The 13,375-nt window shown below is 44.3% G+C and overlaps 2 protein-coding genes across 3 annotated transcripts; both read left to right on the top strand.

Annotated features, from left to right (window-relative positions):
• Nucleotides 1-404: 404 nt before the first annotated feature.
• LOC122368062 (protein CDV3 homolog) lies at nucleotides 405-4,324 on the top strand. The gene is made up of 4 exons (XM_043341684.1): nucleotides 405-748; nucleotides 1,984-2,158; nucleotides 3,206-3,509; nucleotides 3,932-4,324. The coding sequence occupies exons 1-4, from the start codon at nucleotides 554-556 to the stop codon at nucleotides 4,053-4,055; spliced, it is 798 nt and encodes a 265-aa protein (XP_043197619.1). The 5' UTR covers nucleotides 405-553; the 3' UTR covers nucleotides 4,056-4,324.
• On the top strand, nucleotides 4,222-12,255 carry LOC122368067 (60S ribosomal protein L29-1-like). 2 transcript variants are annotated; one of them, XM_043341705.1, is made up of 4 exons: nucleotides 4,222-4,228; nucleotides 5,761-5,813; nucleotides 6,668-6,732; nucleotides 12,099-12,255. In XM_043341705.1, the coding sequence occupies exons 2-4, from the start codon at nucleotides 5,777-5,779 to the stop codon at nucleotides 12,225-12,227; spliced, it is 231 nt and encodes a 76-aa protein (XP_043197640.1). In that variant the 5' UTR covers nucleotides 4,222-4,228; nucleotides 5,761-5,776; the 3' UTR covers nucleotides 12,228-12,255. The 2 variants fall into 2 exon arrangements, with proteins under 2 accessions (XP_043197640.1, XP_043197631.1); XM_043341696.1 differs by lacking the exon at nucleotides 4,222-4,228 and adding an exon at nucleotides 5,446-5,606.
• The last annotated feature ends 1,120 nt before the right edge of the window (nucleotides 12,256-13,375 follow it).

Genomic DNA, 13,375 nt, shown 5'->3' on the forward strand with positions numbered 1-13,375 from the left:
CGCGCGGCTAATGCGAGCCGACATACGCCGAGTCGCGATTCGGGCCAAACATGGTCTCGAGAAATAGGTCACAGATCAAAGGTCATTTGGGTCAGGGTCATGAAATTTTCAGGGTAGGTGTAAAATTGATAAAATCGGGGGTATTGAAAGTTTCGTCGCGATCGGACGGTTTTTACGCGAGTTACTCACGAAAAACCGATAAAGCGCACCCAAAAAGGCAGAAATATGCACATGCGATATCCTATACTGCGAAAAAAGGTGCATCATTTTTGAACGTCGCGGACAAATTGTAATTACCATAAGCTCAGGCAGATGTATGGTAGAAAATCCCCCAAGTGAAATACACTACGGCGGAAAAAAATACCCTACGGCGGAGCTCGGTTGCAATTTGTAAATACGCTGACGCATTACGGGTCATATGGTAGCCCGTACGATATCAGCTGTTGGGCAACTAACACGAGCCTTTTCGTCTTGCTTTTCGTGAGCATTCGTGAGTGGTGTCGTGTTGCAGGCGTCTGACGGCATATTGCGGTCGGATAATAAACCTGCCACGATGGCTGACTTAGAGGGATTTTTCGCAAAGAAGGACAAGAAAAAATCGAAGCCGAAAAAGTTTGTTCCAGAAGAAATGGCTCAGAAACTCGAGGAAGCGGAGCAAAAGCAAAAAGAGAAGGAGAGACGCGAGGAACTTGAAAGGGAACGAATGAGAGAGGAACAGCTGGCAAAGGATGACCCCAACCACAAAAAGGTGAAAAGGCTTTTTTCAATTTATCATCAAATTTTTACAATACAGGTATTGATTGCTCATGGGTGGTTGCGTAAAAACTTATTTTTTATTTTGAGGCAAAAGTGGCGCAGTTGATCTAGAAATTGTTGGCTAACATTTTGATATCATAAAAATTGAAATATATAATTTTTTGCTTAATTTTTCCCTTTTTCCCCTTCCTATTGTCTTTTTGTATGGGACGGTGGGTGGTAAAATATTATGTAACTGCACACCAATCTTGTTTTCTTGCCAATGACTGTTATCTCGTTGGTATTCTACCCTCAATTTTAATTGGCAGGACATTGAGCAATAGCTGTTTTTTGTATTAAAAGTTCCTTGGCAATCGCATATTTAAACATTCAGAAGCTAAGTACAGTTATAGTCTAGTGGTTATTTTATCGCAGTACATTATACCCTCTGTGATATTTTCGTGATTTGAAAGCTGAAACCTGCTGCAGTGGGCTTCAGCTTAAAGGGACTGTCCCACCTTAACATTAGATTTGAGTTGAGATAGCCATCTTGATGGACGTTCTTTGAAAATCAGTGCCGTGAAAACCGTTTCTCCAGCAATTACTTCATCGCAAAGAAATTTGAGTTTGATTTTGACATCTGTGCAAATAAGTGCCACAATGTATTGGTATAGGCACTTAAATCTGATGACGTCATCAGGCTTTCGAACGTCCGTTAAATGTTTGACTAAAACGTTTTGTAGCACGCGGTGGTATATGCTGCGTTGCGCGCAACAAATGCCGCACTTTTAAATAAAGTCGCTAGGAACAGCGGAGATCCCAAAAAGTAAACAAAAGTAAAAGTCTAGTATCTTGAAAACCGGTGAATATTTTTCGGTGAAATTTGGTAGATATTCGTTTTCGCTCTTTCTGAACCGAGCGACATCACTTTCATGCCAATTCATAAACTTTTTTAAAGGTGGGAGGGTCCCTTTAAGCTATTTTCATTGTCCTTCTAGTTGAGTTTAACAGATTTGACACAGCTAGTGTGAGGCCCCCAACCCTAACCATTTTTGCCAATATTTACATAGTCTGTGAGCAAAATGAAAATGAAAACATGTTATTGACTGGTAATGGTTGGGCTGATTTAGCCTTACTGAGAGACAGGCTTGCAATGGATGCTCCCATGCCTTGCATTATAAATTTCCTGCTTTGGGTCTGTTCCATTTTTACATATCAATGACACCTGCACTGGTGTTTACTCTCTAGGAGCCGGTGGATGAGTGGCAGGAGGAGGAAGAGGTCCAGGTGGACCTCTCTGCACTCAACATTAAGGACCTGCCTCAGCAGGAGGAGGAGAGGGAAGGTGCTGGACAGGCCCTGGATGCCGACGGCAATCCAACTGCTGCCCAGACTGGTGTCTGGAACCGCAACAAGGACAAAGGTAAGTTAAGATTTAAGAGTGTATGCTATTTTGATAGTTACCTGTGGTGTTTGCCATATTATCTGTTATCCAGTGAGATAACATGATGCCTCATTTTGTACATACTGCTCATTTTGCACATGCTGCTCATTTTGCTGCTCCACTTAACCATGCAGCTCATCATACAGTTAAGCTGTATCTGCACCTACAGCTTTTTTTTGTGTGCTTGCTGTAGAATCATCCATACTTGGCTGATGGGGCTAATTTGTTTTGAATCTGTGGCTGTTTATGTTTCATCACTCAGTCATTTTAGACAAGATGGGAGTGGAAGCAATGAAGAGGCAATATATTATCTGCCTAGTAAACTATCCTTTCAAGTCACCCATGCAGGGTTTGCTCACCTACACCTAGTTTGTACTGATGATGTGATGTGGGTAATAGTGCCAGGTGTTGTGTGGCTGTGATATAAAACGATGGTTCTTCTTTTTTTGCTAGATTATCCCTGCGTTCGGAGTTTCTCGGACGACGAAAATTCTGCGTCGTCCGAAAGATTCTGAACGCGGGGTAAGCATCTTGCCAGCAGCGTCTGCTCCCTGTTGATGGTGCTTGAGGCTGGCGACATTTTTGGGTCTTCCTTGGTTTTCAAGACAATGTCATCTAGATGGAATTGAAATATATCTTATCTGGATGGTAGGACATTATGGCTTTCATGACATTATGGCGCATGACTGGGGCATTCTTCATAACGCGACTGACCATGTGTGTGTGTGGGGGGGAGGGGGCAGAGGGCTCTACAGAGCCCTCCCCTCTCCTATCTCCGAAACCACTGCCGATTGTCAAAATTAAAACGTTGGTTGAAAGCCGACGTTTGAACACAAGATGTCAAATTAATGCGGCTGAAGGTACTGCAAGTTTGTGTTGATAGGTACGTCAAGCGGTTTAGAAGATATTGCAGAAAAATGGGAGGAGGTTCTGTAGAACCCCCACCCCCGGTCATGCGCGGGTTAACATTATGATATCGGTATGATATCGATTAGGCGGTCGTAACGTGTCACGTTTGCTTGGCAGGCACGCGCGACTCGTCACCAGAGCCGGAGCCGGAGCCGGTGAAGCCGGCGGCACCGGTGGCGCCCGCCCCGGAGCCCCCGAAGACGGGCGGCGGCGGCTACGTGCCGCCCCACCGGCGAAACCTGCCGCCGGGCTCGGAGCCGGCGCCGTCGAGCGGCGGACTGCAGCCCATCCGGCTCAGCGCCACGCGCAGCTGGCACAGCAAGAAGGCGCCCGACATCAGCAGCGACGAGGCGTTCCCCACGCTCGGCTCGGCCGTGGAGGAGACGGCGCGCGGCGCCTGGGGCCAGCGCGGCGGAGCGAGGTAACGGGAGAAGTCGCTGTCATAATCTATCCATCCGGCTCGGCATTGTGCTGGAATCCCTGATAGTATAGTCGTGAACGTTGCTTAGGTTAGATGTATAGTGGTTTCGCATGCAATAAAGCCGAGAGGTCTTGAAATCAAGTTGGGATAATGAGTATGTTAACACGATTTATTTAATTGTTGACGTGGTGATATGTTTCTTTTAGATTTAGGGAAAATGTTTCAGTTTAGCTGAATTCCCCTTGTGTATTATCGAGCATCTCTGGTGTATGTGTAGAAGATAACACTGTTAGATACACTTACATTAACTTTTGAGCGAACAAATGTATCAATCGCCCGATGCCCCATCATGGCCCATTCCATCCGTCAACGCTGACTCGGTCTATCTTTATACTGACTGTCAATCTGTGTCTGTTCCGCAGGGCCGGTGGTCAGGACTTCCAGCGGGTTCGGCATGGCAACACAACGTCACAGGAATCACGGTCGCAGGCGCCCAAACTCAGCCTAGGAAACCAATTCGACGCGCTACAGAGCAATGACTCCTAACGCTGACTAGTGAACGGTGGAGATGTAATTGGTGGCACTGGTGACGCGGTCCACGGGACCAGGCCGGCGCCGCTCAGAGGGGCTGCTCGCGCGGCTGCACGTGACGCCGTCGGGCGTGTGATATGATAGGGCCGCCGCGTAGCTTGCTCCAGGCTTAACAGTTCTTCAGATCTGTATCCATGCAAGCAGCGATGGAGATTCCGGGCGCGGACGTACTACGCTGACTACAAAGCCTGTTATCGTAATAAAATTCCCGTTTTATGTGGACATGTACTTGGCTTTGCTATAAAATGCATGCATCATCAAAATAAAGCGGTCCGTATATTTCAACAATGGAGCTATAAGTATCACTTTTCAATGATCACACTAGAACACACACTAGACCCATATGGGCGTATAGGCGTGGATCAATGGTTGCTGAGGGTGCAAAAAAGGGGTAAGCTCTGCTGTATCTCTGCCATTCGCTGCTTCCAAGTATTATTTTCTCATTGCTGGAGATCTTCCTTTGATTGTTTTGCAAGCTCGTTGAAACTGCCAGGGGTGACTGATGTTTTGGAGATCGTCTCCGCTGTTCCCACGCCCAAGTCCCAACGACCTTCACCTGGCACGTTCGTGTCGGGGACCAGGCGGGAATCGCCGATCGAGGAGCAAAAGGTAGTTAGTGCCTGTTGACGTTAGTGGTCGCTCTGTGCCCGTCGGTCCGACTCGGGACAGCTTCCATTTCCACGTCCCAGGTCCTGCTGCGGCTCGATGGCCCGGCCCATCCCGACAGGCGGACATGAGGAAGACGACCGAGTCGCGATAATAGTCACTCTGGGGTTATACTACAGGGATGCTTCATTCATATCCTCTCGTTCATTCATTCACCAGCTCTCGTAACGCTGATAGGCACCGCAGTAGCCATCGCCAGAATAACTGAGGACAAGAAAAAAAAAACTGAGGTCAAAACGGATGATCGTCTTGTGGCTGTAATGTTAAGTTGATATTCTTGCTGGGCCAAGGGCCAAGACTACAAATGAACTTACCTGAGGCCAGTTTCACCAATAAAAAACAGACGGCTGCGATTATTTTTTGACAAAACGATAGTCTATAAATCCTATTTACCGGTGAAAAAAAGTAGTTGCTGACCAAATACCTAATATAGCACTTGAAAGCTACGTTATTACATTTTTCAAGTCGGCGATTAGAATTTTTAACAGTAAATGACAATTGAGACTATCGTTTTGTCAAAAAAGAATCGCAGCCGTCTGTTTTTTATTGGTGAAACTGGCCTCTGGTAAGCAAACGTAACTGCCATGCTACCGGTGACACTACGGGCTGAGTTTGCAATTTCGTACTGGTAATACAAAATATGATTCCTATTTTACAGCACTATTAAATGGCTTCCTGCAAATTGCTTTTGTTTTAATGAATTCCTTCATGATATTAAGTCTGATTTAAATTAAGGTAAAATTTTAGTTTGAATACAGATGTTATGAGATTTTTCATTCAATATAATTACGACCAATTTCACCCAACACTATAAGTCCTTTTCCGTGCGCGTGTGAGTAGGTGAGTTTGATGTCGTTGTTTTTGTCTATTTAATTGTATTTCGTGCCATCCGATGTTTTTTATTTCTTTTTAATGTTATGGAATTTCCTATTAACTTATTTTCCTAGTTTTTCTCACCATACTTGCAGAATTTTACACATAGTTTGTTCCGCAGGTTCAGTCTATTCGCCATGGCCAAGTCCAAGAATCATACCGCGCATAATCAGAGTAAGTATAATTGATAGCATTTGGGTAAGATGCCTGTCATCCTGCGCTGAATGTCACTGATGTGCTTGTTTTGTTTGTTTTGTTGGGTTAGGCCCTTTCGGTCCAATGAGACCATTTCAGAGCCGGGAGGATGATAGGATATAGGGGGGACATTGATTTGGGCAGGCACCCTAGTGAGTCACCGGGGCTGAGCCCGTCCAGAGGACAGGCCATCCAGCCCCAAAGTACTCTTGGTTTTTGGCACTGCTGGAGTGTTGAGCATAATTTGTATTGCATGTCGGACCAATACAACATCACAGTGTTATGCACTTTTGCATTACATTGTGGAACAGGGCCCTGGAATCTGTGTGAATTATTCTGAAGTTATTTCCCATCAAATATAGGTACTCTGATTTGTATGTCTTTGACCTTGATTTATAGGTCTTTGATCTGGTGTCTTTAGTGACTGATAGATCTATACCTTTTATTGAAAACCATTCATAATGGTGAATGTGTTCATGCTTGTATTTCATGAAATTGCTCAATTGGGGGTGAAACAGCAAGTTGGTTTGTAATTATTCTAGCTTGCTCTCCTCTTGGAGGAATGTCAGTATGAACTTGAGCGCTGATATCATTTTTTCTGGAGGCTGCTGTTTTTCTTATATGTGCAATTTCATTGCTGGTGTTACTTGGCCTCTCAATCCTGATCATTGAACTGCACAGACCATTTGAATTTGACAATGGTCAAACAAGCTGTCACCTAATAAAAAGTTGCTGGTTAAAAGTGCTATGATGGTCTGGCTGTGGTCAATGCTTCATTTACATACTGATACCTAGAGTTCAGGATTGGTTTTGACCCTCCACATGCTTTTCAGGCTACAAGGCTCACAGGAACCCTGTGAAGAAGATCAAGAGCAGTCGCCACCCTTCTCTGAAAGGCGTGAGTGGTCATTATTTTGCTTGGGGAGACTGGTTAACAACTTTGTGCTTCTTTTTGGTGATAAATTGCTTTCTTGGTCAGGCTAGCAGACTCAGAACTCAGAAGAGTCCCAAAAGAGTAGAAAAAGAATAGCTTTTAATTATTCTCAAATAAGGCAGGATTTAGGATGAAATTTAGGCATAAACCCAGATAGTCTTCCTTTGTGGAATTGGGAGGAAAACTGTCCTTGATGATAATGGAAAATGGTGAAATTTTATTTTTATTTGGATGTTGTTTCCCATCCAAATCAGCTCAATTTCAAGACACTGGTTTCAAGACACTTTCACAGTCCCTTGCAAATAGGCAAGGAATCAATTGAACCTAATGGCTTTCCAGCTACTGAGTGAGCTAGAACTTCACACACAAAAAGTAATGCTTTGTTTGGGACCATAGCAGGGAGTTGATGGTGCTAATTTAAAGTCATTGGCCAGTGGCTTACCTTCTAGATTAGGGTTATGATGTTGTGTCAAGGCAAAAGATTACATTGGGCCAGGGGGTCATTACCTCAGGTGAGAGGTCACCCTAACAATCAGCTTGCCTTTGCATGGCAGCTTGGCCCAAATGCCTAGAATTTTGGGACCTCCTTGGACTCCATGTAGTGTGCTTATTTTTTTCTGTCATGCCCTACATTCCTGATTCTGAACTTAGCATTGGTTTTGTTTTGATCAATCATGTGTTTGTACATATGGAGTAGGTCAGGTCAGGCCAACCAGTACCAAATGCCTAGAATTTTGGGACCTCCTTGGACTCCACGTAGTGTGCTTATTTCTTCTGTCATGCCCTACATTCCTGATTCTGAACTTAGCATTTGTTTTGTTTTGATCAATCATGTGTTTGTACTAGTGATGTCATTTTCCAAAAAATGTCTGACCGATACCGACCGAAACCAAAATTTGGGGAAAATTTCCGACCGAATACCGACCGATAAATCCCAAGCCAAAATTTGACCGAAATTTGACCGAAATTCTATTTGCTATTACTCTACCCCAAAATTAAAATATTTGGCAAATTCTGATGGAAAATAATGGGAAATGGCATTTCAGTCCAAGTTCAGTCAATCCTTAGCCACTGCAAAATACATTTTGTGGTAGAAGTTACATTGCTGAGGGTAGCAACACATGGACCTCAGCATTTCACAGATTTGGTTAATTAGAATTGTCAAGAATCTACTGTGGTCTATGTAAGGAAGAATGCTCATTCATGTTGCAAAAGCACGATCAATTAGTAAGTCAAATGGTTGGTAATAGGTACCTATGTTCATGACAACATTCCCTAGGAGAAAAGGCGGAATCAACACACCACAAAACACATCAAAACTGCTTGGAAACTTGCCTTGAGCCTTGAGATGTGGTCTGAGATACCCTACAAAGAATTTGACACTGAAAATCCAGCTGAAAAGGCAGGTACTAGGTAGCTCTGAGCTTGAATTTTGTCCCAAAAATGACATGAAAATTCATAAACAGGCACTTTGTCTTATCTCTTGTTTTTCTTATCTTTACAAGAAAACAAAATATGCAGAGACAAAACTAAGGGTTTGTTCCCGTCGCTCCTCTAACCTCCTCCAAGCTCCTCTAACCTCCTCTCATTTCAAAAAGTCGTTCCCGTCGCTCCTCCAAGCTCCTCCAAGCTCATCTTGATTTCACATCTCACCACCACTATTTGCCTCCTCCCTCATCCCAAACGAAAGTTGGTTTTTTGGAGGAGGCTCTGCTGAGACACATTTGGCGCACGTAATACGAATATGAATTGTTTATAAATGAGATTTGAGGGAAGTGGAAATGATTTTAGTGATTGATGACGATTGGATATCTTTAAATAGTAATATCTGATATTAACACGCGCACTGCAGCGGGTCTGAGCCGAACACGAACTGCAGGGGGGGGGGTTGAAAACAACCCCCCCCCCCCCTGAGATCTCGAAAACGGCGCAACGTAGCGACAAGCGGTAAACGGCGTTGGATAGGTTGAGATGAGATCTACAAGAAATACTAAGATCATTTTTGGGTCAGGTCAAAAACGAGGTCACCAGAGGTCACCGAAGACAAAATGTTACGATTTTCACAACAGGAATTTCGCGGTAGTTTTTCTTGAATAACTTGTCTTGCACACAAGACATAGGATCGATTCGAACGCCATCGTTCTTAGCTCGTCAAGGCGCATCGAATGATATATGATATGACCTCGAAAGGTCAAGTTGAAAAATTGACCTCAGGTCAAGGTCATGACCTGACCGAAATAGGTCATGTTGCATATCATTCGATCCGCATTGACGAGAAAAACACGATAAACGTCGAACGGAGTCTCTATCTTTATTCAATCTCAAGTTATTGAAGAAAAACCGCTGGTGACCTCAGGTGACCTAAGATGACCTGGAGATCACCTTCCAAAGGTCATAAGTGATATGTTTCGGTGAAATCACCAACAGGGACCTGTAATACTATGATCCTGAGCGTATTGAAGTCATAGGATGGCATTCAGAGTAAGTTGAAATTTCTCCCATTGACTTATAATGGGCCGGTCGCAAAAATGACCTGACCTTAGGTCATCGATATAAAAATTCCGAGATATACAAGTTGTAGCTCGTGATGACTTTACTATTTCCTGTGGGTTTCAAGATCATATCTCAACAACTGTGGGCTTGGTGGGATTGCAAACTTCGAAATTTACGTTTCGAGGTAGGGTCACTTGACCTGACCTGGTGACCTGACCATAGGTCACCTGGGGTTAAAATTTTTACTCAAGGTGTGCAAAAGTTGGGAGAACAGGTATGCAAAATTTGGCGGCGCTACGCGCCGCCGTTTTCTCGCGATTTGCGAAAAACCACAGGGGGGGGGGGGTTGAAAACAACCCCCCCCCCTGCAGTGCGCGTGTTAATCTATGGTTATTTTATTAGAAAGCGTTTATTATCTCTTGATTTATGTTTGCGCGCCATAAATCGCCAACCGTTACAGCCCGCAAACAGCTGATTTCCTCGCGAAAATGTTCCCGTGGCTCCTCTGAAACGGCTCTCCTCCAAGCTCATCCAACCTCATCCGAGATTTTTTGGGAGGAGCGACGGGAACAAACCCTAATACAAAGTGGCGCCAAAGTGGCGCAAAAGTAATAGAAGAACCAAGGATTGACTTTTTAAGATCCTCTCTTCCCTAACGAAAGGATGTATGATGATGACGTAATATTTATTTATATGCCCTTTTGGTAGAGTTATTGGAGGGAAATTAATTTTCTTGTAGTGGATTACACTCACAATGTTGATTTCATTAGAATTAAATATCGTGTTGGATCATTTACATCAAAAAATAATAATTCACGAGTCAGCATGTAACAGTCCAAAACTTTTTTGCAGCAACTTAATCAGCTGGTTTAAAGTCTCTGTTATGGCGCATCTGTTTCGAAATCCTTCCTTGTGTTTGGAATGTGGAAGATTCCAGAAATTGGACATGGGCCGAATCTGTAGTTTTTGTCAAGATTCCTATGTTTTTATGCTGTGGTCATCTAGATTTCAAACATTTGGTTGGTACCTGCAATATTTAAGGAGAATGTGGAAACCGACCGACCAAATCGGTCGGTTTAGTAGAACACCTGTGAAATGTAAATGTGATCACTGCTAAGTGCTAAGTGCTAACTGTCCAGTCTTCAGAAACACATTTCAGTAATTCAAGTTATTTTTGTCCTTGCATTTTTGATGACTGTATAATGATTTTTGCAGGCAATACTTCTTTGATTACAGGTGAAATTTAACAGTTAGACTGGAATAAATTTTCAAAATTGTGTGTACTTGTGGGGCCAACTGAGTCAAAATCAGCCTGCTTGTAGTTGTGGTTGGACAATGGGTGGCTGCTGCCTGCTGGGTGGGATGGCTAATGAAGTTGCCAAAATGTGGCATTTGACATTTGGGGGAAATTTTGCAACTCTATATTAACATCCCAATAAATTTCATTTTAACTAGGCAAAAATGGAATACTTTCTCTTTTTGAAAATGGTTTCACTGGCAGGGTGACGTAAAGTGTCCAATTTTTGGGGGGCCTGACCGACCGATTACCAAATCGGTCAGCATATATTTTCGGTAACCGAAATTTTCGGTAACCGATTGACACCACTAGTTTGTACCTTTGGAGTAGGTCAGGTCAGGCCAACCAGTAGACATCCTGCTAGCTATTGGTATCCATGATGGGTGTTAAGTTTAACCAACAAATTTTATAGCCTCGTAACATGTGCATGGGCACCAAAACTACCTCTCAAATGTTCATATGGATGATTAATTCGAAATCACCTTCAAAAACTTCCTTAGAAACATGAGCGCTGTTCGGCGGCCGGCTAGCGCGCTAGCCCGCGCACACATACGTGCACGTTGCCACGGTAACGGGCTATTGACCAATGAGAAGCGCGCTACGGGGGTACAGGTATATGTATGAAAAATCGCAGTGACATTGCACTTTCCTCGCTTCTCGTTGGTCAATAGTCCGTTGCCGGGACAACCAGCACGTATGTGAGCGCCGGCAAGAGTACTAGCCGGCCGCCGATCAGGGCCATGTAAAACTCAAGGCAGTGAACCAACGTTATCTAAAGTCATTGACCTTGACCTAACCTTAACGTGATCATGACATCTACCATAATTCATGGGATAAACGTGTCACTTGTCGACACTTTCGGAATCACACAAAAAAGTATGGAAACGCGCGTAAGAAAGCTGACTTCGCCGGATTGCAATTCTTGCCTCATGCCTGCTGATGTCCTCAGAAACAGGTTGCAGGTTGGAGGTCATGTGGGACATGGTGATAAAAATCTTCAGGGAATGTGTAAAATTGAGTAACTAGGGTGTCGCGATTGGACGCTTTTTACGCTAACTGCTTGCGAAAAAGGGATCTGACCCCTGTTATGATATAATATTATTATATTATATATTATAATATTATGATATATAATATATATCTGCGGTATAATATTATATTATAATATTATACCCCTATTGTAAAATATGACCCCTATTATAATTGCTTTGCTAGCTAAATTCATGCCGCTAACTTTTCCCATGGTCATGCGATATGAAGTACCGGCGAGACGAATTGATTTGGTGTGCTGCTGTATTTCGTGCTGACAATAAACGTATCAATTTCTTTCCAATATCTTCCTATTCCATTTTCTTCTGTCCATAACGCTTTTCATTGAATTATAAGATTAGCTGTCAGACCTTTTTGGTTATGTCTTGACACATGCTTTGTGGTAGCATGGGAACTTACTGTGCTTATGGTAAATGTTTTAACTTATTGCGTAACTTGTCGACGAAAACCTTCAGTAGCGTAAGGTAATAAACATTTGATTTTATTTCAGGTTGATGCCAAGTACCTGCGCAACATGCGGTTCTCCCGTAAGCATAACAAGAGCACAGCTCAACAGAAGAAGACCTTCGAGAAGAGGAAGGTCGAGGGCAGGCCCGACAAGCGGCCGAGTCTGCACTGATTGGCGACAAATATAAATTCAAACAGTGGCCTGACTTTTCCTTGTCGATTGTCGACTTGTGATGGGTTGTGAGTGTGACCGTCGTACTACGCATATTCGATGTCAAGTCAAGTGCTCTCTGCTCGAAAAAAAGAAACGACAGCTATTAGTGCCGATGACATTATTTTCAATTCGTTCCCTACCTATTTAGCATTGATTATGCTGTCATTGTTAAAGTCATGGTTCTTCCGATCGCATCGTCGTTTATTGTGCTAAGTCACGTCAGGGTCCAAGGTGTATTACGGGCGCGGCATGCTACATCTAGACGCTGGAGAAACGTTTGGGTTATGGGTTCGGCCCGCCAGTAGAGGCGGAACGCGTTCAATTAAGGGGGACACTGCCGAATTTTGGTCCCATTCTTTCCATGCAACGCCGATAGGGCTTATGTTAAAATGCCAAAATCAAAGGGGGGCACGGTGCCCCGGTGCCCTCCCCGTTCCGCCGCCTATGCGGCCCGCAACGTCTCAGTCAACGACTATGTGCGTGCAATCACACAGGTTAGTGGATACTAGGCGATGAAACTGGGCCCCGGAGTGGGGGTTGCGGCGTGGAGAAGGATTTCAGTATCCTGGGGATGGAAACGACGGAACGGAGATTGTCGTAGCCGGAGTCAAGGCCCTACATACCGCCGGAGCCGGGATCATCCCTCCGACATCCCTCACTAATATCTTCGTATTCTAATTTTAGGGCGTAGAGAGCCATCTAGGGGAGGTACTGGGAAGTTTGGTTGTAAGCCATTGATCTGTTCGGTCTCTGGCAGCCTGATGACGGTATCTGGCTTCTCATTGGTCGAATTCACGTGGTCAGCGTGGTTCACCAATGAGAGGGCAGGGAACGCCAACAAGGAACTTCCAAATATGGGGAAAACTGGCAGCATGCTGAATACCGAACAGAGGGCATATCGCGGAATCGCAACGGGTGAATCACAGGGGAGCAATGCCGCTTCAACCCTATTGGCCGTAGTGTCTAACGGTGGCGGCCATATTGCGCAGACCAGAAACCGGCTGCCGCCTGTGTTGAGGAATAGGGAATTCGGGACCTCGATTTACGTTTGCGGCCGCCGTATCCGTTACGTTCAAGTTACGTAGATACGGAACCCGGCATCTTAC

Source organism: Amphibalanus amphitrite, unplaced genomic scaffold, assembly GCF_019059575.1.
Source record: "Amphibalanus amphitrite isolate SeventyFive unplaced genomic scaffold, NRLGWU_Aamphi_draft 000031F_arrow, whole genome shotgun sequence".
Classification (NCBI taxonomy): domain Eukaryota; kingdom Metazoa; phylum Arthropoda; class Thecostraca; order Balanomorpha; family Balanidae; genus Amphibalanus; species Amphibalanus amphitrite.